Source organism: Carassius gibelio, chromosome A12 (assembly GCF_023724105.1).
Source record: "Carassius gibelio isolate Cgi1373 ecotype wild population from Czech Republic chromosome A12, carGib1.2-hapl.c, whole genome shotgun sequence".
Lineage (NCBI taxonomy): Eukaryota > Metazoa > Chordata > Actinopteri > Cypriniformes > Cyprinidae > Carassius > Carassius gibelio.
Genome location: NC_068382.1, coordinates 4,088,747 through 4,115,690, shown reverse-complemented (window position 1 = coordinate 4,115,690; position 26,944 = coordinate 4,088,747). Strand labels below are relative to the sequence as shown.

Below are 26,944 nucleotides of genomic sequence, written 5' to 3'. Positions count from 1 at the left end.
GATAAGAGGTGCCTGACAGGATAGATCCAAGTATTTTTAGGTTCTGGTCTGGGTTTGCTTCAGAACCCTAACATTTAAATGGAATGAGAGGGAATTGGTACTATAGGATGGAAATAATAATCGTGTATTATTTGATCGATAGCCAGTCTCCTTGCACTGGCTACTGATTGTGGCTGGCATCAAGTTCAAGAAATTGATGCTTGCATATAGAAAAGCCACAGGCTCAGCAACCGCCTACTTCCAATCACTTTAACGAATCTACATCCCCTCCAGAAGTCTGAGATCCGCTAGTGAGTGACGCCTCGTGGTACCATCACAGAGAGACTCAAAATCACATTTCGGAACATTCTCGTTCACTATTCCTGGCAGGTGGAATAATCTTTCCACTCCTATCTGGAATGCTGAATCCCTGACAATTTGCAAGCGACAGCTGGAAACTCTTCTCTTTCAAAACTACTTTACTTCATTGTAAAAAAAATTAGGGCCGGGACTTTAACGCGTTAATTGAGATTAATTAATTACACAAAAAATAACGCGTTAACTAAGATGAATTAATTACAGAAAAAAAATTCCCGCATTTTTAATAACTTATTTTTGCACCGCGGAACGTTTCTCACTGGATGAGTTTCGGCGGGACCGATTATACTGAAGCACCAACTAGCGTTCGCATATCACCGCAGCAGCACATCGAGCCTCAAGTATCACCTAAACGCAAAACATATAGCAGCTAGCGTGGACTTTACACTTTATGTTGAACTATGTATTATTTTGTTGGTGCAACAGTTTATGTTGAACTCTTTATTGTTTTGGCCAAGGTTGTTGAGAGTTGGACTTAGTATGTTATGGCCTCTGAAGCAACAGAGAGATGTTTTCTAATAGTCAGTGTTTCTAATGTTCTGAATGTAATTGACAGTATTGTGTTTTACTTATAAAAAAAAACACTTTACAGAAGGTTCCAGAACCTATAAGCTACCTGAATTTCTGAAATGTACTATTTCTAAATTGTTTCTAAATATGCTATTGATACACTTCATGGCAAAAATTTCACTGGTCTGCTAGACTTGGTTGAACAAAAATAAACAATATTTTGTTGCTTAAGCTTATGTATTCAGTCATTATTCAATGGTATACTATAAATCCATGTGAAAAAAAATTACTTCTCACTGTTCTCAGGTCAAATATTTATATGCGATTAAAATGCGATTAATTTCGATTAATTAATTACAAAGCCTCTAATTAATTAGATTATTTTTTTTAATCGAGTCCCGGCCCTAAAAAAAATAATAATAAAACATACCTTTCTCTTTCTATATTCCTTCTTTGTCTAATTTGTACTTATTTGACCAATTGTCTAGAACTTGGTATAACAAGCATTTCCTTTGTATGTTTGCCTCTTTAAAGGGACACTAAGTAGGAATTACTCCCATCTAGTGGTGAAATTGTATTTTGCATTCAAACTAATTTTGCTCTCCAGCGCCTCGCTTTTTCAAATGCGCGTTGCATCTATGGTAGGCGATATGTACCAAAAAGCTTTGACGGGATGTCTTCTAATAGCACTTCGTCGAGTTTTCCTTCAGGTGAACAGGTGTGTTATTTCAAACAAACTGCAACATGACCATAAACAAACGAATGTTACAGTATGAATTACTGACTGTGGAAAACATGAAATATTGTAATTAGTAGTTATGTCTTCTTTATTCGTTATATTTTCTGAATTATATGCATTGTTAGATATAAAAAAAAAATATTATAATATAGACTGTAACACTGACTTACCTGTCGAGAAGAAAACTGGCCACTTCAGCGTCTCTTTTGAAATCTTTATCAAGCATTAGCTCTTTCCACCTAGAAAAAGCTTCCCCGACATTAACTCTTGTTTTCTGTAATCTACGGTCATGTTTCCTTTTACGTTCTATTTTTGACTGTTTTGGCGACTATGTTTCCTGTGGCGCGGCATATGTATGGTCCATAATAAGAATGCAATCCAGACTTTTAAACTTGCCGGTGCAGTTTCAAGCGCCTCTCACTGCTCTGCACCTGCGTTTCTGGCTCTGACCGAAAACGCGCTCTGGAAACGCGTTGGCTTAGTACTTTTTGTCCCTCTCTGCTATTATAGTTTTGCAAGATGGCGGAACTACATGGAAGCCTCCGTCGACCTACCCGTCCCATGTATATAAATATAATAAATTCTTCATTTACAAGGATTAGTTTAAACATTGGCATAGGTATTTGTACACCATTGAGGGCATATTTATGAATAAAAATATTGATTTTAGATAATAAAATACCTAAAAAGTTACTTATTGTCCCTTTAAGAAGGATCAATTTATGTATCTCCCAGTTGTAAGTCGCTTGGATAAAAGCTTCTGCAAAGTAACTAAATTATTTTACCCTATAAAACTTTCTAAGGACTCTAAAATGATCAACAAAATCAAAACTTTGCTGAAAATTCGGTTGCACACAATATATGCATACCTTCTGTTATTTATTAATTTATTTATATCTTTCAAGTAAAGGGCCTTAATTCAAAAAAAAAAAAAAAAAGATTCTACATACAGCCCATAGTACACTTGTTCTTTAGCTGTGCAGTTTCACAGATTTTTATAAAGTAACTGTAAGAATAATTTGTTTATTGTTAGTGATATTTCAAGATGAACACTAATGGACTGAAGCAATTTAGGTTTACTTAATTGTTCATATATATATATATATATATATATATATATATATATATATATATATATATATATATATATATATATATATATATACATATATATATATATATATATATATATATATATATATATATATATTTTTTTTTTTTTTTTTTTTTTTTTTTTTCCAGAAAAGTCATGTTAACATCTGAGTATTACAAGATATGCAAGGCTTTTGAGGAACATTTATTTGTCCATCTCTCAATCACCATGTTTTGCCTTACACAATTGCCTTATACAGAAATTTGATTATAAAACTAAGCGTTTAAATATCTTAAATATCTTAAATATCTTAAATATCAAACTTATTATTTGGAGACAAAGAGTGGCATTTATATTAGTCATAGTTATAGTAGCATTTAAATTGTCTGATATATTGTTCTCATTGGTTTATATTATACACATCATAATTTCATCTTTTTTCTTTTTTTTCTTTTTTTTTGGCCATTTACATATGAGAAACTGAATATGTATATGGTCTCTGGATAAAAATGTTTTATTTTCCTCCTCAGGTATGAGCTTCATATTGTCCTACATCATACTATCCAGACTTTATAGGGTTAAACATCACTTCTTAGACTCAAAGAAATACATCTCTGCCTGTTAGTGCATCTATTTTTAGTATGACTTTCCTCATCACCACTCAATCTGTCTTCAGGATTCAGTGGACATTAGACCTTTGGCAGATCAATTATGCATGGAAGGCCGCTGCCTGAAGTTTATTCCTTGATATTCAATCCCAATGCAACAACACGTAGGGTGACCAGATGAGATTGGCTTAAACTCGGGATGGGGGGGGTGTCTGCGGTCTTGGGTGACGGTATGGGGGACTTATGATATTAGACTTCGTTAGTCTGCCACAAAAAACAACAACATTAAAATCATGAACTCAAATGTCATTGTAAAAAAAAACTAACAATGACTGTGGCTAAATCAGACATTTCTGTAATGCTAACGCTAATAAGCTTAAACGAAAATAACGGAATAATTGTGTAGCGGAGTATTTTTTTGTATACAGTGCCGCGAACCGTCAATCACTCCTGTACATGTGCATCACTGTCCTCCTCGCAGATGCAGCAACTTGCGGCCTCTTTATCGAGCTTTAAAACAAAAATGGGACAAAAATGTTGTATTGTCTTTGTGCATAGATTAATTAGATCAATGAATATCTAAATTCATGCCTAGCCGCAGTATTTTTTTAGAACTTAGAAAAAAGATGTAACCCAATAACAACTCAACATTTTGTTTTAGTATAATTTTCGGGAAAATTTGATTCGGGACAACAGTTTCGATTTCTGGACTTAAATGTACCTGGCTAAATGTACAACACAGTAGCATTCAGTATATATATATATATATATAAACAACACCTTTGTTTTAGTGACATAGGAAAACATTGTTTAAAACTTATTAATCATAAGATAACTCCCTGCATTAAGACATTTTCACAGCACTCAAAAATAAACACAGCACTCAAGCAACAAAAATAACACCTTATGTTCATTCCTATGTCTGTCTTTACATGATACACTAAGGAGACTTCCACATCATGACCTCTTCATAATGAAGAAGAAAAAAATAAATATTAGTAAGAGTTTTATTGTGGTGCTCAGGAAGTTATCTTAACAAATGTCACAAGCTGCCAAAACAGGCACTTATTCTAAGCAGCATTTTGTACATGAATTTTAAATGTATATATAAATAAAAAATAAATATATATGTATGAAAAGGTGAAAGTGACGTGACATACAGTTAAGTATGGTGACCCATACTCGGAATTCTTGCTCTGCTATTAACCCATCCAAAGTGCACACACACACAGCAGTGAACACACACACTAGGGCAGGGACAACGCGGCGAGGTCATCAATCCAGGTTTTTTTTTTTTCAATCCAGAGGTTTATATCCAATCCAGGGATTTTTCTGCATTGATCCTTTTTTTTGGTGGCTGTCAAAGCCTTATTTGATCGGTGAGTGATGTGGAATAGAATGACTGCTGCGCCTGACAGGGCGCGTACGAGAGAGAGCCCCGGCTGCGCGCGCACTCACTGTCTTCAAACAACACGAGCGCTTCTTTCTTGCTCTCTCTCTCCCTTGTGCATATTAATCAAAATTCATTAAACACGATAGAAAAAGGCCGAAACACCAAAGTTTCATGCGCACTCGCACACTCACAGTCTTCAAACTACACGAGCGCTGTCTTGCTCTCTCTCTCTCTCTTGCTCTCTCTCTCTCTTGCTCTCTCTCTCTCTCTCTCTCTCCCTCGTGCATATTAACCAAAATCATTAGACATGATAGAAAAAGGGCGGAACACCAAAGTTTCACGTGGAGCATTCTGAGATTTTTTTTTTCTCCATGACAGGCTGCTGGCTCTCGCTGTTAATTTAATTTATTTATTTATTTATTTATTTATTTATTGGGGGGGGGGGGGGCACTCTCTGTATTAGCTTAAAGCCCTCAAGTTTACATTGGTTTACTGTATTCTTTCAATTGCTCTAAACAAGTATTTTGGGTGACCTTTTTTTATTGAATGCTAGACATCAAGTTGTTGTTATTTTCATCTGAAAGAAGAACTTTTTTCAGTAAGCTAGGCTCTATGTGTTCAGTAAGCTTGCTTCAGTAAGCTATGTGTTTTCAAGGCTTCAAGGTTTTATTGAATGCTATCTCTATACAAGTGCAAAGTAATGCATTCTTAGTCAGTCTTTTATTTTTTAATTTTAAGAGCAATAAACGTATATTGCAATGTTAAGGAATTCATGTTTTTTCATTCAGATATGTAAATCAACACGTATAAATTGTTAGAAGTCAATTAATGGGGAGATAATTGAAATCGAATCGGTCTGGAAAAATTAATCGTTAGATTAATCGATGCATCGAAAAAAATAATCGCTAGATTAATTGTTTAAAAAATAATCGTTTATCCCAGCCCTAACACTCACACACACACACACACACACACACACACACACACACACACACACACACACACACACACACACACACACACACACACACTGTGAACACACACCCGGAGCAGTGGGCAGCCATTTATGCTGCGGCGCCCGGGGGGCAGTTGGGGGTTCAGTGCCTTGGTCAAGGGCACCTCAGTCATGGTATTGAAGGTGAGAGAGAGCACTGTACATGCACTCCCCCCACCCACAATTCCTGCTAGCCCGAGACTCGAACTCACAACCCTTCTATTGCGAGTCAGACTCTCTAACCATTAGGCCACAACTTCCCAAATGCCTGTGTTATTATAACTGCTAATTAATATTACAGCAGAATTTAATGGAAATCTGCATTTTATTATCATCATTCAGAGTCCCTCTTGTACTAGAGTTCTGATGTAGAAAGTCAAAGTCACCTTTATTTATATAGCGCTTTAAACAAAATACATTGCGTCAAAGCAACTGAACAACATTCATTAGGAAAACAGTGTCTCAATAATGCAAAATGATAGTTAAAGGCAGTTCATCATTGAATTCAGTTATGTCATCTCTGTTCAGTTAAATAGTGTCTGTGCATTTATTTGCAATCAAGTCAACGATATCTATCAACGATGCTATATAAATAAACTTGCCTTTCCTTGCCTTTCCTTGCCTTGCCTTGCCTTGCCTTAAGCACCATATTTTTTGGATACAAAGTGTACGCTCATTTCTAGCTGCATTAAAATACATTTTCATTAAAGGATTTACTGTAGCAGATCACAGCACAAATATTTTGACATTATTTAACTTGGTGTTATTTAATAATGAAAGTGGTGATTATGATCGTCTGATCTTTGAGAAGAACAACATTGTTGTTTCCACTGGCCGACACCAGATCCAAAATCTGGGCCATTGTTAATGACCCCATTACTCTGCTTTGATAGTTTCTATGGGTCTGATGTACTGTAGCAATGGTGACATAGTTGTTTATCCAAGCAAATGGACACATTGAACCTAGGTGTAATCAATTTCCTCCGAGACCCTGACCAAAGACAGCAGAATAGAAAGTCAAGAATATATATATATATATATACATGTTTTGAAGCTTTTCAAACGAATTATAAAAGCATTACCGTAAGCAGCACTGCATCAACACATAGTATGTTTTGATCACAGTTGGGCACTTTTATGGAATAATCAATTTATGTCTAGTCTGTTTGCTAAAATGAAACTGCTTCTACCCCTCATCTCAAATGTTTCGAGGCAATGAATCCTGAACATTGTTATTAAAAATTCAATTTCACTAAACTCTATTAGTGAATTTTGCATTACCTGTTCACCCCTACCTGCATATATAAGCCTCTTGGGTCTGTTGTGATTTAATTTATTTCCCAAAGATATCAAACTTGAATTAACTTGTGCACAGTGCCTCAGAGGACATCTCTATACTGTATACTGAATATTGATTTGACCAGGTTGTTACACACATGTAGAGTAACCCCACAGAAGCTCTGGAAACCCATGAGCTTTATAACAGTCTTAGACTTTGAATCAGTTCTACTGGGTGTAGCAGCGACATATTGTACTGTGTATCTTTCCTACTCTGGAAGCGTTGAAGCTGCATATTACCTCAGAATGTTGAGTAATCATTGACCAGCCAGCTGTGAATTTGATGCTAGACTTTTGCAAAAAATAAAATGGGAAACTTTGTTTTTATAAAAGAAATAAGCACTGGCATAAAAAAGTGATTTTACACATGATAGGCCTTGCTAAGTAATTAAGGCTCCTGGCATCAATGTCTAATGAGAAAAAGGCCTTACATATGAGTTGAATATGGGCAGGTATAGTCAACAGAGGAAGTGTCTTTCAGTCCTGTAGAAGAGCACTATCTCTATTCTGAGTTTGTTTTCTGATACTCCCTGACCTCTTTCCGCTCTTATCAGACTAGCCAGTCTGAATGTGGCCTTTTTAAAATCTGCCCTTGTGTCCTCACTAATGTAGCTTCTATAAAGAGCCAAAGCATGTATCTGCCATAGCAAATAGCAATAGTGGCAGGACTTTACATTGGTACACTCCTTGATATATGTTCATGTCTTTCCACCGTAACTCTTACAGTTTCTTACTAACTTTAAGACATACAAGGAAATCATAGCTGCACTTCTGGGACTGTTCAGTATCTAGTTTTGACGAAAATGTAAGGTAGCATCACATGTGTCCTTGGTGGAGAAGTCATTTCCAGAATACACTCAAGCAATCTCATTAGCTACAATATGTTTACATGCACACAATTAATCTGTTTGTTATCAGACTGATGGCTCAGTCGGATTAAAGGTCAGAGAGATCAGAGACCACCTCCTTGGCTGTGACAGGACAGGTGGAGAACTCGGAGATATCCTCAATGGACGTGACAGGACAGGCAGGATATTCCGATGAGCCGAACTGTCCGAAAGAACCGAAATGGACATGACATGAACTTTGCATCACTAGTATCCATGACGGCTGATAACTCTGACATAGCACCCATGATGGATGGATACTCTAGCATAGCATCGGTGACAACTGGAGACTCTGACGTGGTGGCCATGTTGGGTGGAGGCTCTGGCATTTATATGTACAGCTCCCTGGGCACCGCAGCATAAATGGCTGCCCACTGCTCAGTTTGTATGCGTTCACTGCTGTGTGTGTGCACTTTGGATGGGTTAAATGCAGCCATACTTGACTGTACGTCACTGCACTTTCACCTTTTCATATATATATATATATATATATATATATATATATATATATACTGTGTATATATAGTAAAACCTCTTCAAGTTTCTCTAGTAGATTATTTTCAGCTTGTTCCATTAGAAGAATAAAATCACAGTGTGTGCTTTTACTTCAACTGTGTGCTTCAACTGTGGCCATGCGTGCCTTTGATTTGGATTTGCAGGTGTTGCCGCCCCCTCTTCCACTGCCCACACCAACTGAAGAAACTCAACAGGGTAGATGCCATATCCTCTCAGAGACCAGCATGATGTTTCATCTCAGCATCATATTAGCATGAAGAGCTTTCTTTTCACACGGCCATTCTCTCTCGCTGCAATCAGAGTGGTGGCAACTGTTCCGTGAATGGGGATTTGAATATTAGAGACAGAAATAAGTGCAAGAAAAGAGGGAAACAAATTGAAAAAAGGAGTCTTTTTATTTGCTGTGTCTGTGTATCAGCATCAGTAATACTTACCGCCGTGGAGTTGTCTTAGTGTAATGAAGTTGGAATATTTAGAAGGATTTACTTAAATTAAGGCAATAAAATGCCAAAAGTAAAAATAAATAAATAAATAAATAAATAAATAAAATTTTAGATGGTCCAATTTATCTTTTTCTTCTACTCAACTTTCTGTTAACAAGCTTGGATACAGCACTCTGTGAACAGCCAGCTTTTTGACAATGAATGTTTGCAGCTTACCCTCCTTTTGCAGGGTGTCAATGATTGTCTTCTTGACAACTGTCAGATCAGCAGTCTTCCGCATGAGTGTAGCCTAGTGAACCAAACTAGCCTAGAGAGACCATTTTGAAGCCTCAGGAAACCTTTACACGGATGTCACCATATTCTAATTTGTTGAGAGTGAATTGGTGGGTTTTTGTTAACTGTGAGCCAAAATCATCACAATTAAAAAGAACCAAAGTGTGATGAAATAACAAGAGGATGCAAGGTAATAATAAATGAAAGTCAGAATAATGACACAGGTCGGGGACAAACAATCAGGTGGTGGTGAAGCAGGGACGAGATGGCGATCCGGTGGTGGTGCGGTGAAGAGCGTGTAGAGAAACCCAGGAACCGTGGAACATCCAGACGACACAAGGGACTGACGAAATCCAGGAGACACGAAGAACTGACGAATTGCAGACGGAGAACTGGGCTGACAAGACACGAGAACAGGACGCACACCAAGGAACAACCACAACGATCTGACAACATGAGACGGAAATTACTGCCATATAAAGGGAGGTGAAATCAACGACAGCTGGTGACACTAATCAACACAACGAGTAACCACACGCACACAATTACACTCAGGCAAACACCTCAGTGACTATGTTTACATGCAGCCAATAACCCGTTGAAAACCAGGATATTATCAATAACCCGGTCGCGCACGGCCATGTAAACACCAGCAAAAACCTGGATATGCTCATATCCCAGGTATTTAAAAACCGAGATATTATACCTGGGGTACCCCTTTTCTAACCCGAATATTTGGTCTTGTAAACGCGTTTCGGCATATCACCATCAAAATGTGTGTTCTGCGCATGTTCTATTCGCAAGGAATCTTGGTCTTTTGAGTTTTTGGATACAGGAAGAAGAATCGGAAATGACGCATATTGCGTCTTACGTCCAGACGCTAACCGTGCGTCGCCGTTTACATCGGGATATTGGCGACTGATTACACATTCCATGTATACAGGAGTAACTCTCTCTGCTCACGCATGTAAACGGGTTATCCCGAATGTTTCAGAAACCCAAATAGTGACCTTAACCCGACCATAACCCGAATTTTAACAGCTTGTAAACGTAGTCACTGTGAGACAACCGATTCATGAACCGTGACACAAAGACTTAAACTACTTCAGTCTGTGTGCACTGAATTTCTTTAATACACGAGTTTCACAATTTGAGTTGAATTACTGAAATAAATTAACTTTGCCACAGCATTCTAATTTATTGAAATGCACCTGTATGAGCGTTGTGTATCGCACTGTGAAAACATAAAACCAAGTATGCATTTGTGATCAGAGAAACGACAAACAACAAGCTCTAACAGTTACTCTACACTGCTCAAAACTCATATTTGAACCATCAGTGGCATGGGCGGTGTTATGCAAATCTTCCCACATCGAAACTTAGACGTGGGGGAATGTTAGAATGAGCTATTTTAGGTAGGAGTGGTTGACTCTTAACTTTTATAAAGAATGTTTTTGGATTCGAGACTTGAGTATTTGAAACTTTACAGATCTTTTTGTATGCACCAAGAGCTTGTAACACTCCAAAGAGAAAGGAAAATTTTCAATTGCATCATATGACCCCTTTAAAGATGAGACAGACAAAATTGTGAGTTGGTCTACAGCTTTAGAGGAGCTCATCCATCTCTAACTTGAAGGCAAAAAATCTTTTCACTCCTTGCAATACATAATTTTCCTCTGCTCAGTACATATACCATGTGACTAAACTAAACATTTCTTCATGCTCCCTTTTTGCCTCTTCCTGCCCAAACAGCAAGCATATGTCATTCTCCTTGGACTGTTTAGCTCTTCAAATTGTTCTACATTTTTCAAATAGCTGCTGTCATATTGATGGAGCACTTTGCTAGTCCACTGAACAGATGCATTTAATGAGTTTGCAGAACTTAAGCACACAGACTGATATGGATTCTCAATGCATCATTTTAAAGACCCAAACTCGAATATACTTCACAAAATATTTTATTAAATAATCCTCTTAAAATGAAAGTTGTTGGTTTGGATTCATTACAATTACTACAAACAAAACTGTAACATGGTGCCTCATGTTTGCATAGATTTCTTCATACAAGAGTTTGTATGCATACAAAAGATAGATTTTGCTTATGCACAGAAGTTTTCTAATTAATAAAAGCAAACTTAAAACCTCACAGCATTTTAATTTGCTAAATATTGTGTTTATATTTTTATCCAAGGTTAGGCTTTTATTTATTATAATTTATTTTTTGAAGAAAGAAGTAAAGCTTGTCATCCCAACTCGCTCATTCTGCAGTCGCTTAAATGTCGCATGAGCTAGGCTCCTGGGGATCCAATGTTAAGGTCAAGGCTATAGAGAGTGAGCAGTCAGTTTTTCTTTCTCACTTGCTTTGCACTGTACCACATACAGTGTATGAATGTATGTATGCATTTATTTATTTCTTTATTGTGGTGTTTGCATGCAAGGTGTTGAATTCAAGACCAATAGCTTGCAATATTTATGTTACTATCTACTCCTGATTTGGACTCTAAGGAGTCCAGTCATGGACAGCACCTCACTTGCCTATTCAAGGAGATTAGACCGGTAATAGATTTTGGGGCTTCTAAATACCAAACATTCGGCATGTGCAGTCGGTCACTTCATGGCTGATTATTCTGTGTCATTTCCACAACAAAAGTTCAGATGTGCATTTTGGATCAACATTTTACTTGTTCATCCTCCGCGCTACTGTGCGATGTACAGGCCAAATCAGAGCACAATGTCAGACTTTTTAAGCTTATCTGCCTTTTTCTGTCATTTGCTTTGTGTTCCATGTTTTGGATGACAAATGTTAATTGGAATGGATACATTTTCTCACTTGTGCTCCACACAATAACGCCTTTGGAGCTAACATGACTACAGGCCATTGAGCCTGTAATGAATATCTGCCTTTTATCGCTTTCATTTGAGATTCTGCTCTATGAGTTTTGACGTGTTTCAGACAACAACAGTTTGCAGTTTACTCGGTTACACATCATACAACAAAGCCTTTGGAATACAGGAGCACTGCCCACATCATTTCAACATACTCCCCATGATGGTTGCTAAGAGACTCAGCCTTTTGTGACACCAAAGAAGAACAATGTTTTATGCAAGATAGCGGGGTTTGCTTTTAGGGGCAAAGCTTATCAATTCTTGGTTCTTCTTTTTGGTCTCACCTGAGCACCTTGTACCTTCTCAAAGTGCATGGACGTGAATTGGCTCCATTGGGGCTCCAGGACAAATTTGTCTTGGATTACATCTGTTATTAGCAGATTTTGGCTCAGTCTGAGGCTTTCGTGTGTTTTAGCATTGAGTTCTAAATTATCATCAGAAGAGTGTTTTGTTGCTAAGGCAAATTAATGAAAGAATTTCTGTCAGTCAAACTAAACTTATGCATGATGGGAGCACATTTTTTTTTCCCCACTGCTTATGTCCTTTTCCTTTGCTTCTGACTTAGTTCAGGGCAGGGCAAAACATTCCCGCAGGTCTGTTTCACTGAGACTTTTGGGTCTCATGGCAGTGCTTGCAACTTCATAAAACATGCTCACATCATGAAAAAATACACATAATCATTTACTTGTAGTCAACAGTTGCACCTCAAAAGCTACTGAATGTACTTCAATCAGTCTACTGAGCTTAATAATTTATAAATATGAAATAAATCTGAGAACAATACAATCATCTTACTATGAATTGTAACTTTTTCTCTAATCTGAATAAAATGAATGAATAAATAAAATAAAATAATGCATTGGAGCTATGTGTAAGGTGTTTTGCTATTTAAAGTACATGATGAAGGAATATTATCCAAGAATAATATTTTAATAACAAATCTACAAGGGATACACATGACAGTATTGTGCAAATGTACCACACACTATGCTAAAGCAAATAACTGGCAGAGAACTGAATGGAACAGGGAATATAAATCCTGGGTGAAGAAAAAAGACACACCTGAAATGAATACATCACCATAGAAATAAATTAGGAATCATAGAAAACTTGGACAACAGAACTACACAGGGCAGGTAAACAGGAAAAAAGAAACATAACAAAAAATCCATAGCCGTAACACTAAGTTGATTTTTAAAGTTTGATTTTCAGTGGCATTACAGTCTTGCACTTAATGAGCTTTCAGTGTTGTTCAGTATTTGTTACGTCAATAGTCTCTGCAAGTTGATTATCTGCCATGATTTCTTCTCTAGCTTGTGCCTCAAAATGGCATTTCAATATCTCTCCAGTAAGCACAGAGTTTCTCTGAGAGGCATCAATCTATTGATCAGCATTTTATTTTTTTTTTCTTTATTTTTCCTCCATGTGGTTAGAGAGGTTTGTGTTTTACACACAAAAAAAAAAAAATTAAAAAAAGTCTCTTAAAGTTGTTTTTCAAGAATCACAGAACAGCACGGAATTCAAATTTACCATGTTTGCTTTTTTAAATACGCCTTCCCTGATCATATTGTGCTCAATGCATCAGTGCATGTTATTCCAAAAAAAAAAAAAAAATGCATGAATAAATGCATGAATGTTAGTCTCTGTAATCTCTGTAATCTTTCATGAATGTAATAACTTTGCCTCTAAAACTACTTAAACTTTCAGTCAAAGCTACAAATCCCTCTTAGTTTTCAGTCCTTTCTGTCCTCCTTTCTGGTATCGAATGGCCATTTTCATGGTCCAATGAATTCCAAATGTATTCAAATCAATTTTTTTCCTCATTTAATATTATATTTTATGTAAGACTTAATTTTCTAAGGCAAAATGGGTTTTGAATTGTGTTTTAGGGAACAGAAACTGAATGTTTCATCTTCATTTTTAAGTTTAATAATATAATTACAAAGATGACAACCAGTCTATGCTTGAAAAGCTTTCAACCTTTAAGTCTTTAAAAAATGCAACACTATAAAGCCAAAGTTTTGGAGTTACCAGTTAGCAGAGAAGGAATATACACCACCAACAATATTGGAGCTATTGCAGTAATACATTAAATGGCAGTCTAGACAACTGATTAGACTAATTGGAGTTTGAGCTGTTAGCTGGGTCTCAGCCTCAAGGACCACATTGCGTTTGAGACCAACAATATAAGACTAACATTTCAGACATAATGATTTCTCAACTCTTTTAAAAGTTTGTGCACATGCTATGTGTATGATTGTATGATTGTATGAGACTTGTTATTTTGCTGTACAAATAATTATTCTATAATATACAGAAATACCTGGGTATTATACCATTACAATATTTTTATTAAATAAGAGTGATATATTTTGATCTAAGCACCTTTGATCTGTGCTCCCTTTCCCCATATTGCTTTGCTGAGGTCAAGGATAATTTCTTTTATGTATGGTGACCCTCGTTCCTTAAAGGATGGAACGGAGACGTGACGTCGGATGACCGACGAATTGAGATCTAACTTAGAGAGACCAATTAATTTTGAGTATAAACTAAAGGTGGTACAGAAACTATGAGGATGGGACATGACGTCCCTGCTCCCTTCTTCAGGGAACGATGGTTACCATATATGTAACCGAGACATTCCTTTAAAGTCAGTCAATCTCGACATCACGTCAGATGACAGACAAATTGGGATCCCTACCAAAGGGCCTTAGTTACTGCCCCTTCCAGTGTCCTTTGGAAGTGTCCTGCACCCTTATTTTCTGGTGCTGACCAGGGCTTACCATAAGATGACCAGCTACTGCTGCTATGGCACTACCCACTCATTAGGAATTGATAAAACTGGGAAAACGTACCTGTTCCACTTGGAACAGGGATGCTGTGGAGGTTTCAGATGCAAATAGACATATGAAAATCCGTTTAGGTGCAAATTAAAAATTGGAGGTGATTGTAACCCTCTTTGAAAAGGCAGAGGTCTGCTGGGGAAACACAGGCTCTGAGGCTATACCAATGAATTTTACACATATGAGATCCACTTAAGTTTCTACAATATGGAACCCAGCCCTCTACTGGTTCTCACAAATTCATTGAGTGAGGGCCTGGCACCAGATGTTCCACGGAGGAAGAGTTCAAAATGTTCTGCTGCATGGACTCTCTGGAGCAGTTTTTAGCAAGCTGACCCCAAGTTAGGGCCTCTCAATGCTTCTACCAAGGAGAACACCGGAGGATACCGGCTCCACAGGAAAGCTATAGAATCTAGCGAACGTGTTGGGGGTCACCCAGCCCACAGCTCTACACATATCTGCCAGCAAGTTCTAGTTGAGTGAGCTCGTAACCTGGGCAGGGCACACCCGGTGCCTGATAAGCCAGGGTGATGGCATTCACTATCCAGTGAGCAATCCTCTGCTTGGAGACAGCATTTCCCTTCTGCCGGCCTCTGTGACAGACATAGAGGTGGTCTGAGATTCTGGAGCTTTGTGTCCGGTCTGCATATGGGACAGAGCAAAGCTAAGGCTGGGTCCTGGGGCAGTGTTTGCAGGCACACCACCTGATCCCTGAAGGTAGTAGTGGGAACTTGGGCACATAGCCGGACCGGGGCCTCAGGGTTACCTGGATGTCAGCTTGCCAAAACTCTAGGTGCTATTTGTCAACCAAAAATGCATGCAGGTCCCCTACCCTCTTGATGGAGGCCAATTCAAGCAGGAGCAAATTTTTTATTCACAGGAACTTTAGCTCAACTGCCTGCAACGGTTCAAAAGATTCAGATCCCAAGAGGGTATAGAGGGGCGCCATGGAGGATGTAACCTTCTTGCCCCCCTAAGGTACCTGATGAACAGGTCATGCTTCCCTAGTGACTTCCCTTCTACAGGGTCATAGTTAACAGCAATCGCAGTGACATAGTCTTTGAGAGTCGAGGGAGACAGCCTTCACTCCAACCCTTGTTCCAAAAAGAACAGCACAAATCTGACAGCATCTTCTGGGGTCTTCCAGGTGAGAAATGCACCACTCAACGAACAGGTTCAACTTCAATGTGTAAGCATAAAGCGTCTCATGAACAGTGCTCTGACCGAAGGGATGGTGTCAAATACCTCTTTGGGTAGGTCACCTAAAACCTCTGTGTCCCATCCAGGGACCAGATGTGAAGTTTCCAGAGGTTTGGAAGGGGTTTGCCACAGCATACCCTGTCACTGAGTTAGTAGATACTTCCTCAGAGGAATTGGTCAAGGGGCTATCACAGGAAGCATTATTTCTGGAAACCAAGTCTGGGTGGGTCAATAAGGCGCCACTAAAAAGACCTGCTCCTCATCCTTCCTGACCTTGCACAGTGTCTGTGCTAGAAGGCTCACCGGAGTAATGCATACTTGCACAGGCACAACGGCCAGCTGTGTGCCAGTGCGTCCATGTCAAGTGTTCCCTCGGTCACGGAGTAAATCAACTGGCAGTGAAAAGTTTCTGGAGAGGAAAGCAGGTCTACCTGAGTGGCTCTAAAACAACTCCAAATCAGCTGGACCGTCTAAAGGTTGAATTCTCCAAGATTGGTCTCAACCCACTGCCTTGAGGACGAACCACTGGAGAAGTTTCTGGCAGTGTAATGTACCCTAGTGAGCTCATCATCCACCTCCAGGAAGAAAGACACCAGAGTGGAGCCCTGAGAACAAGCTTGTGCCACTCTGAGAAACCAATCGTCCAGGCTTTAGGGCTTTTGGTGGAGGATTCCACTCGAGCCCAACACTCTCGGTAGCCCAGGAAAGCATAGCCATCATTTCTGGATTCGCATCCGGCACCAGAGAACGGCAGTTCCAACAAATCATCCTCCCCAGAAAAGTCTGGCTCACCCTCCAATGCAGCAATCAACATCTGATTATTGGGGAGTGCACCGAAAGATACAAGTGGTATCCCTCTGGAGGTTCCAGCCTGTTCTCTCAGGGGCACCACTGGCTGTGAAATGAATTGGTCTCTCTAAGCTAGATCCCAATTCGTCGGTCATCTGTCGTGACGTTAAGAGTTTCCGACTGAAAGGAATGCTTACTGAATTACTGTATGCTTCATACTAGACAGTGACCTAAAGCTGAACAAACTAATTTATTCAACTGCCAGTGCTAACTTTTACCATCTGCGAATATTAACAAAAGTTAAACCCTTCCTAACCAGGAAGAGTTTTTGAGTTCCATGCTTTCATTTCTTTGCGACTTGACTATTGTAACTCGCTATATTATGGGCTGCATGTCTCATCTGTACCTTGTCTGCAGCTTGTCCAAAATTTGTCTGCTCATTTGTTCACAGGCAGTAGCAGAAGGAATTGCATCACGCCTATCTTGCAGGCATTGCACTGGTTACTGATTAATTATCGCATTCGATTAAAAATTCTGCTATTCTTCTACAAACCTCTAAACAACCTTGCTCCTCCATGTCTCTCTTAGTTGATTATTGTACACAATCCAGCTAGATAACTCAGATCACAGACTAAGTATCAGCTTTTGGTTCCTAGACCTAGATTGAAATGTAGGGGTGACAGAGCCTTTGCTGTTGCTATGGAAAAGTTTTCCATTATCCATCATAATAGATTATTCTGTGTCTGAGTTGAAAAGTCTTTAAAAAATGTAGCTTTTTTTTCAATGTTTCGTGTCTATGGTTTTCTAATGACATGATTATTCTATTGTGTGATTGGGTCAATGTAGCTGTGTACAGCACTTTGGTAAACAAACTCAGGTTGTTTTAAAGTGCTTTATAAATACATTGAGCATTGAATGCCAAAGTGGCTAGATGTTTTTTTTTTTCTAGATACTTGTTTTCTTCTTGTTTCTTGGCATGGCTACCATAGCTGAATAAAAGTAATACAATGCAAATATTTAATTTCAGATGCCAAAACAAGCATTTTGCTGTTGTTATTGTTATTATTATGATTATTATTATTATTATTATTATTTATTATGTGTTATCAATAAAAAATATATATTTATTTATCTCACTTTTTTAAAGAAGAAGAAAAAAAAATAAAACTCAGTTGGCCTCGATTAATACAAAGGCAGACAATGAGTATGTCCTTTTATAATGTGTCAGTTATTAAGCATTGAAACCATGTTGAAGTAGTGTCATCAGAAAAAAAAAAAATAATAATAATAATAATTACTGGTTGAATTAAGTGGCTTTAAGATTGCTGCAAAAATAGAAAATGGGGCTTCTTCATAATCAGCACAAAGACAATTCTGCCTAGGGTTGGTTCTTATGACTAAAATTGTGATGGTATGCATATTTTCTATCACACTAACAGTATTGATCAGAACAAAGTTATTTTTGCTGTAAAGTCAAAAATGAATTACTGCATGTTAAATAACCATGTGGTTAAATTAAAAACCAGTTTACACATTTAAGGTATATCATCTCAATTGTATATTTTCTCTTTTATTTGAAGCTTAATGGAATTAAATGAAAATATCTGAAAATATGCTGTATATTTCTGAAGCAATTTGCAACGTTGCTTGGCCATAATTTTGTGCTAGTACAAAATCTTCACTGACTTACATATTTCTACCTTTACACTTCTCAGTTCAACTTATGCTTGGTTTAGATTTCTAGGTCCTCCATTTAAAATGCTTTTAGCCAGAAACAAAATGTGTTTGCTGGAGCTGGCAATAACATAACCAAATAATTGTTAAAGCCAAGCTTTAGAGAATAGACCTCTTACTCACTTAACGACACAGAGAGTCATTAAAAATAAATTAACAACATCTTCAAAAATATTGTCTGCCCATGCTTGCCCTCTTTTATACAAAATAAAGAAATGCATAATAAACAAACAAATAAATAAATAAATAAGTGGGGAATAATTTGTTAACTGCTCTTCACTGGATATTATGCTTTTTTAGGCAATAAAGGGAAGGTAGGCACTCTACAGGAATTGCCACAGATTGTATTTATTTATTTATATGTTTTGTTATTTATCTGTTTCTTATACTTTGTTATACACTATATTCTAACATCCATGCTGTATTTCAACTGCTTTAATAACAGATAAATTAATGTTTTGATGTCATTGTTTCTGCTAAGACAATTATTTGGCTCTTGGTAAACCACCCAAACTCATCAGTTGTTCCTCTTTTCTGTCATTTTGCAGCATGTGAACTGATGACACAGGGGATCCTGGCCTTGGTCACATCTACAGGCTGTGCCTCAGCCAGTGCTCTGCAGTCCCTGACAGATGCCATGCACATACCACACCTTTATATCCAGCGTAACGCTGAAGGATCACCTCGCACCGCATGCCAACTCAATCCAAGCCCTGATGGAGAGCGATACACCCTTGCAGCACGACCGCCTGTCCGTCTAAGTGATGTCATGTTGACGTTAGTTGGTGAACTGCGTTGGCAGAAGTTCATTGTCTTCTATGACAGTGACTATGGTGAGTGATTGATGCAATCCTGCTTTTAAGAGAGAAAAAAAAGGTAGAACACTTAATATTGAGTATTTGTTGTGGTGTGATTCCATGTGATAATTAGTGATTTGGTTAAAGCTGTGTTCACACTAAACAGTGATTAATTAGTTGAGTCTCGGAGCTGTTAGTTTTAGTAGTAGCATTGCTTTGCTGCTCAGTTGCATAAATATTTAGTTTGTGTTCATTTATTTATTACCGTTGTTGCCATTATTAATATTCATTTTCAGTTTGGGCTGGTTTATCAATTTGCACATATTACAGTAAATGGTAACACTACAAAAAGTTTACAATAAATACAAAACATTTACAAAAAAATAATAAATAATAATAATAATTATTATTATTATTTATATTAATCTTAACTTTTACTCTATATTGATTATGCATTGTTCATTGATAATTATTTATACTATGTACTTTATACAGTATGTATGAGTATTTTCGTATCAGCATTAGAAGCAGCGAGCATGATGCATGTACGCGCACAACACAAACACACACACACGTGTGTATAATTAACCTTACCCAGAATTAATTTATAGTGCTGCTTGCTGAATAATTTAATAATTCTAGTACAGTGATTTTATTTATTGATTATTTTTTTTTAATTAGAGTTTTATATTAAATTCAGAGCAAATTAAAGGCAGTACAATAAATACTACTATGTATATGGTTTACAATCAAAATAATACTTTTTTCAGGGTGTATATATATATATATATATATATATATATATATATATATATATATATATATATATATATATATATATAGCATAAATAAATACATTTTTCATGACATTTACCTGTTTTCGGCCAACATCATGATTCTGAATTAGCATGCAGTGTGCTCTTGAAGCATTATAGATTGACCTGTAAAGGGCTCCACACAGGTGCAGCATGAAGAACTGGTTCAGATGACTGCTTTACAAACCTTGATTTTACTTCACATCCATGAAAAAGTGGCAATGAGAGAGTGAGATATTTTAGAACTAATCCATTCAGAACAGCTGCACAGGTCTGAACTTTACAAAGAAATGCTTGTATGTGGAACACAGATTCAAAAATGCTATTTGTTTGAGGCTTTGATCATACGAATTTAGCGGTGAAGTGGAGGAAAATTACAAGGAACTAATTTTTTTCCTCAAGTGTCCACATGGGTGGTCAGTACAATGAAATAAGAATGGCACGTAAAACATGTAAACACTTCTTTAGTGAAATAACTTCTAGTTACAAGATTAACAAACCATTTTTTTGTTTCAGACATTTTTTAGACTGGGCAATACTTTTGAATTACTTTTCCACCCTTCATCTAAACAGGTATTTGAGGTAACATTCAGTTTTGATAGTTCACTTCATTTCACTTTTATTTGTACAGTATATTGCTTTTCACGATACAAGTTGTTGCAAAGCAGCACAGAAAATTTAAGGTTCTACATTATATTTAGGAGTAAGTGGTTACTATGGCAAAATGATGTCCATAGGGCAGAAATGTACAGTAGAAATCAATGATTATATGTTGCAATCAAACTTATAGCAAAACTTGATAGTTTTGTGTGTTGGTTCAGGATTGCTGTCATCTGAGGTCCTCTGAGGGGTTGGCATCGTCTCTTTTAAGCAGTGCAGTCATCTCAGATTTTTGTAAGGAATGCTCATCCCATGGCAGAAATGGAGAAGCAAATAGAGAAAAATTTGCGTAACTGCTGTTCAAATCAAGCAAAAAATAATAATGTGTTCGAACCAAGCAAAGAATAATAATGTGTACTTGATCAGATATAACTGAAGTTCAAGGTTATGAGATAGTTTCCCTGAATGTTTTGGTTTAATCTAGTGGTGGGCCATTATCGGCGTTAAAGTGCTGTGTTAACGGGAGACTCTTATCGGGCAATAAAAAAATACAAATAAATCAATGTTAATCTATTCTCAAAGTTGGGTTGAGAGCTGGGTCTATATAAGCTATGATGACTTTCATCTTGATATTTTAGCACAGATGTAAACCTAGCCGAATCTGTAGGGGGCGAGAACGAGTCTTTAAACCTGTGTTTATGGCTATTCTGAAATTATCACATCAAACGTGACGTGCTAACATGGATGATGCAGCTAAAAATGTATTTAATTTTTATTTTTTTTTAAAGAAGCTTCCCAATGGAAACCTCGACAAAGACGCACGCCTGTTTCACACATAATCCATCTGCAGTGTGTATGCAGTCCGTGTTCATTTCGTATGTGGTGCTGAAGCAGCACGGACTCATACTCATTATGCTTTCACACAGGACGCGTTTGCAGTCCGCTTCTCGGTACGTAATGATCGCTGCACTGCTGCAGATGCAACGCTCCTGGAATGCACTGACAGACCGCAACTGCGTGAACACTGGAATCTTGACATGGGTGCGAAAAAAAAAAAAAAACGAAACGCATACGCACTGCAGACGTATTATGTGTAAAACAGGTGTAAGATTGTTTGCACCTTGTGCAATGTGAAATTCGCTTACAGCTTCCTCAAGCAGTTTGTGATGCATTTTGGAAACAGGAGATGAGCCCCTGGTTTAATGCACCACCTGGCTTGAGAAACCTGTTCTCAAAGACTTAACGTTACTTTTAGTATAATTATTATATATATAATTATTATTATTATTAAAATTATTATATTATTGTTGCTTTCGTTGAAATAATCAAAAGATGGTCACAAGATAAACATTTAGATTTTTTTCCCCAGTAGTCTGTTTTATTCAAACAATTATGAATTTATTTATTTGTTTTTATGTTTTATTTTTGCATTTAGATACAGAAGAACTTTGCCTGTTGAATATTAAAAACATATATTAAAAGTATCTCTATGATCTCTATGTCAGGCATGCAAATCAACTGTTCAAAAAACAATAAGCAACACAAAACTCTGTTTTAGAAATGTTTTTTATTTTCTGCGACATCGTGGCAGGAACAACATACAAAATATGACAGTGGTAATCTTAGGTAATGATTATGTGCTTTATTCAGTGTTAAAATCGTCTAGTATCAATTTGAATGTTATTTTGTGTGATCTTTATAGCCACAGTGAAAGCAACAATAGAGATTTTGCCTCAGATCTTGAAAATAAATGATGCTTAAAGCAAACAATCTGTGAACTCACTGCGAACCAGCATCCATAACAAAAATGGTATCACTCACACAAAACTTTTCAGTCCATTCACATCTGAATCATCTATTTTCAGTGTCCACTTTTCTTTACTTAACAACACTCACATGTTTTTGCTATCACTTTGTATATTTACACAAGGGCTGCATGATAAATCACATGCAATATTTAATGCGCATTTTAAATCTCCATCAGCTGCGCGCTTTCACATGGAGCAGAATTAACTACACAGATCCGTTGTTCACTGACAAGCTGCGCAAAACACTGCATCGCTCGTGTCCGATGTAGACATGATGTAAGTTAATGTCCCTTTCTGATGCTGCATTTTGAATTTTCATGAAACTTTATTTGAAATATGAGTGGTTTGATATATAGCATTGCCAAGGACAGTATCTGGACATATCTGACTACTGAATGCCATGATTGACCAATCAGGTTCAAGTATTCCAGTTCTTTAATAATATACATACAGTAAAACATAACATAAAAAATAATCTCAGGTTACGCATGTAATCATGGTTCCCTGAGAATAGAGAACAAGATGCTGCATCATCTAGAGGACGCTAGGTTAATGCCTTCAGTGGACCAGTAAAAGAAAATGACAATTCACTTCTGTGAAGATATACAGAAGAAAGAAGCACAGATGGCTGCAGGGGTGCTCCGTGACGCAGGGACTGCAATGGGGAAACGAAAGCAGGAATCACAGAGGATATCACACAAGGGCAACTTCACTGGAACTTCAAGCACTACCACGTCCAGAGACGACAGAGAGAGAGCACAAACAGTACTGCAATAGTGCCTGCAATGTCCAGAACCAACAGAGAGAGCACGAACAGAATCCCAGTAGCGCCTGCAACATCCAGAGCTGACAGAGAGAGCACGAACAGAACCACAGTAGCACCAGCAACGAACTGACAAACAAGACATGCAAAAACACACATTAAATAAGGTGCTCGTTGAGAAGCAGCTGTCGCTACTAATTAAATCAGCACTCTGAGACGGTAATGCCCAACTATATACACACACGAGGGCGAGTCCATGAATCATGAACCGTGACAACTTCACATTTGCAGGCAGCAGCCTCTGATATAAACAATAGTAACTGTGGGTATAAAAGAGCACCTGTGGAATACGTCATACACTTCTTTGTCTGAAGGAGATGCAGGCATGATGCCCAAAGCATGGTACAGGGATGTAGTGTCTCGTTCCCTATTCTCAGGGAACCAGGGTTACATGCATAACCTGAGACATTCCCTTTCAAGAGGGAACTCCATGCTGTGTCCTCTATAGGGCACTAGGGGAACAGTATACCAACACCACTGTGCTGAGGGATCAGTGCCCAAATAACTGGATTTTTCCTAATTCAAAGACTCAAATTCGCTTTGGCCAGAACCCAAACTAAAAACCTCTACAGGCAGGCTCAAAGCTCACGTCATAGACTCACTCACCCACCAAACTATGGAACTTTAACAGTGGAATAATAAGAAAAAAAATATTTACCAACGGTATTGAAGGGTTCTACAAACTATCTTAGTCATTAAACATACCACTGCATTTTTTTTTTTCAATTATAAAACAATAGACAGCAACTTAGACATCATATAAGTGATTTTTTGAGCTCTACAATTATAAAATAAGAATCATTTGAAAAAAGAAAAATAAATGAGGAAAAAAAGATTTAAGAAAAATGTGATTGCTAAGTTCCGCCTCCATCAGATGACAGGTGCATCAGACCCGTCATGAGAGAGCGCCATAATTCAAATAAACAATCTTCCGCCTATCCTTCACTTTTTTTTTTTTTTTTTTTTTTTTTGTGGATCATCTTTTTCTGTTTGTGACACTGTATGTTACAAAACCATGCTGTTTTTTTGTTTACTACTAAGACTCTGAGTGTGAATTATTCCATAATTGACACAAACAGTTCTGTCACTGAAGAACTGAAACATAAACAAAGGAACTATCATCTAAATTACAACGTTATTCCTTCATTGGACTAAACGTGCTCCATGAGATGTCATTCAGTGGAACCTTACCTTCCTAACTTAACCGGGATTTACAGCTGTGGATGTGTTTATGACTAGTATGACAAATCTGGTATGTACTTCATTTTCATTTTTCATGTTTTGATGTGTACTGCATACACAAATTTAGCAAATACATTTTTTATAAGCTTTCCATTGAAAAACAGCAATCTGTCTTCGATGCTTTAGGCTTAGATCTCACAAAATAACCTAAATACTAATAGTACTGCTTAAGCGGAGCTCTGGAGAGTGGAGGCTTCAGCAGAATGAATCTCTTAAACAAGAGGAAGCCAAACAACACTCACTAGTGGTTTAGGAGCTTTTAAGAGTGGAGGTCTCAGCATAACGACTCTCAAAATGAGAGGAGTCTTGACTACACTTAATGTTAGACACAATAAGTGAGGCTGAAAGAAGCAGAGTCTGCATAACATAAGTACTGCTTAAGTAGAGCTCCGGAGAGGGGAGGCTTCAGGAGCATGGCACTCTTAAATGAGAGGAAGCCTAACAACCCTCAAGTAGGGTGGAGGACTGAGCAAACAACTCTCTAAAACTAAAGGAGACCTGAATACACTCAACGCAAGAGGCAGTTAGTGGGACTCAAAAGAAAGAGTCTACAAACTCATATTACTGCCAAAGATGGAGTTTTGAAGAGCGGAGTCTTCTGCAGAATGACTCTTAAATGAGAGGAAGCCTAACAACACTCAGCCCTAGTTGAGGCACTCTTAAGAGTGGAGCTCTCAGCATAATAACTCTCTAGAATGAGAGGAGACATGACTACATTCAACACTGGAGACAGTTATTGAGGCTCAGATGAAAGAGCCTACACATTGATTCTGCTTAAGCAGAGCTCTAGAGAGTGGAGGCTTCAGCAGAATGACTCTCTTAAATTAGAAGAAGCCTAACAACACTCAGTCCTGGTAGGGGAACTCTTAAGAGTGGAGGTATCAGCATAATGACTCTCTTAAGCAAGATTAGACCTAGCTAAACTCAACGCCGGAGGCAGATATTGAGGCTCAAAAAGAAAGAGCCTACATACTATATTACCGCCAAAGTTAGAGCTCTGAAGAGTGAAGGCTTCAGCAGACTGACTCTTAAATGAGAAGAAGCCAAACAACATTCAACCCTAATTGAGGTGCTTTTAAGAATGGAGGTCTCAGCATAATGACTCTCTAGTACGAGAGTAGACCTGACTATACTCAACACTGGAAACAGTAAGTGAAGCTCATGATAGGGCATACATCTAGCAGCATGGATATATCTCCTTCAAGATCCAAACCCACTCTGTCCAAACATGAAGTTCCCTCAAGAATCTGGCAAAAACAGAAACTGCTTTGCATACACCGTATGGTGTGACGTCATACCATCATACACAATATTATTTTATAAATATTGCACAACAAAATATATATCCAGGAATTATATTTAACAGGAAGATTAGCAGGAAATACTAGATTTACCGCTGGATGGTCTTAAATATGTCACCAATTATGGAGAGTGTGCAAAGGGAGAAAGAAACTTCTATACTTTTTACCACATGCAGGTGCAGGTTCCATGGTTTTACCTCAACTAATTACCCTGCAAATCGCTACAAACTTGCTAACCACTCTTGGTAACACAAGCAACAGTGTATGTGTTATTCTTTACACTCTCAGAAAAAAAACAACAACAACAACAACAAAAAAAAGAATAAAAACAACTCATTTTCTAAAAATCAAAAGCTACACTTGATGTGTTTCATTAAAGCGATGGTTCATTTTCAAATTAAATTTTGATAAGTTTTAGTTTACCTCAAGGGCATCCAAGATGTAGGTTTCTTTGTTTCCGCAGTATTTCCCATTTTGATATTTTTAGGTCAAACCCTTCTTGTCTGTGACTCATATAATGGAGGTCTATGGTCACCACCTGAAAGAGCATGCACAGAGAAGTCCAAATGAAACAATTCCCCAACGTAAGTATACATTGATGACCTAAGGCACGAAACGAGCGGTTTGTGTAGGAAAACAAATTTTTTCTTATTTTTTTTGTAATAATTTTGACAAAGATGCTAAAAAACTGTTTTTTTTTGCTTTACCATTAGGGTGTATGGAGTGCAGATTGATGTTGGAAAAAGTAATTTAAAGCAGTTTAACACAGGACAACGAAAAATGAATACTTTAGCAAGGCACTTTAATTACAGTAATGTGAGTATTTGTAATTTGTTATTTCAAACCCCCGCTCCAGAGGAAATGCTTATACGCTAGGTGTTTTGTACCCTTTCTATGTGGTTCAGACCGTGGTTTCTTACCTTGGGTCCAACTCTAGGCACGTTGTCATCGCAAG

At 37.6% G+C, this 26,944-nt stretch overlaps 1 protein-coding gene across 1 annotated transcript in view; it reads left to right on the top strand.

The window, feature by feature from the left end:
* Positions 1 to 26,944, top strand: part of grid1b (glutamate receptor, ionotropic, delta 1b) — a 375,427-nt gene that overhangs the window by 174,277 nt on the left and 174,206 nt on the right. The window contains 1 exon segment of the mRNA XM_052610800.1: positions 19,152 to 19,436. Within this exon segment, the coding sequence (XP_052466760.1) occupies positions 19,152 to 19,436 (285 nt within the window).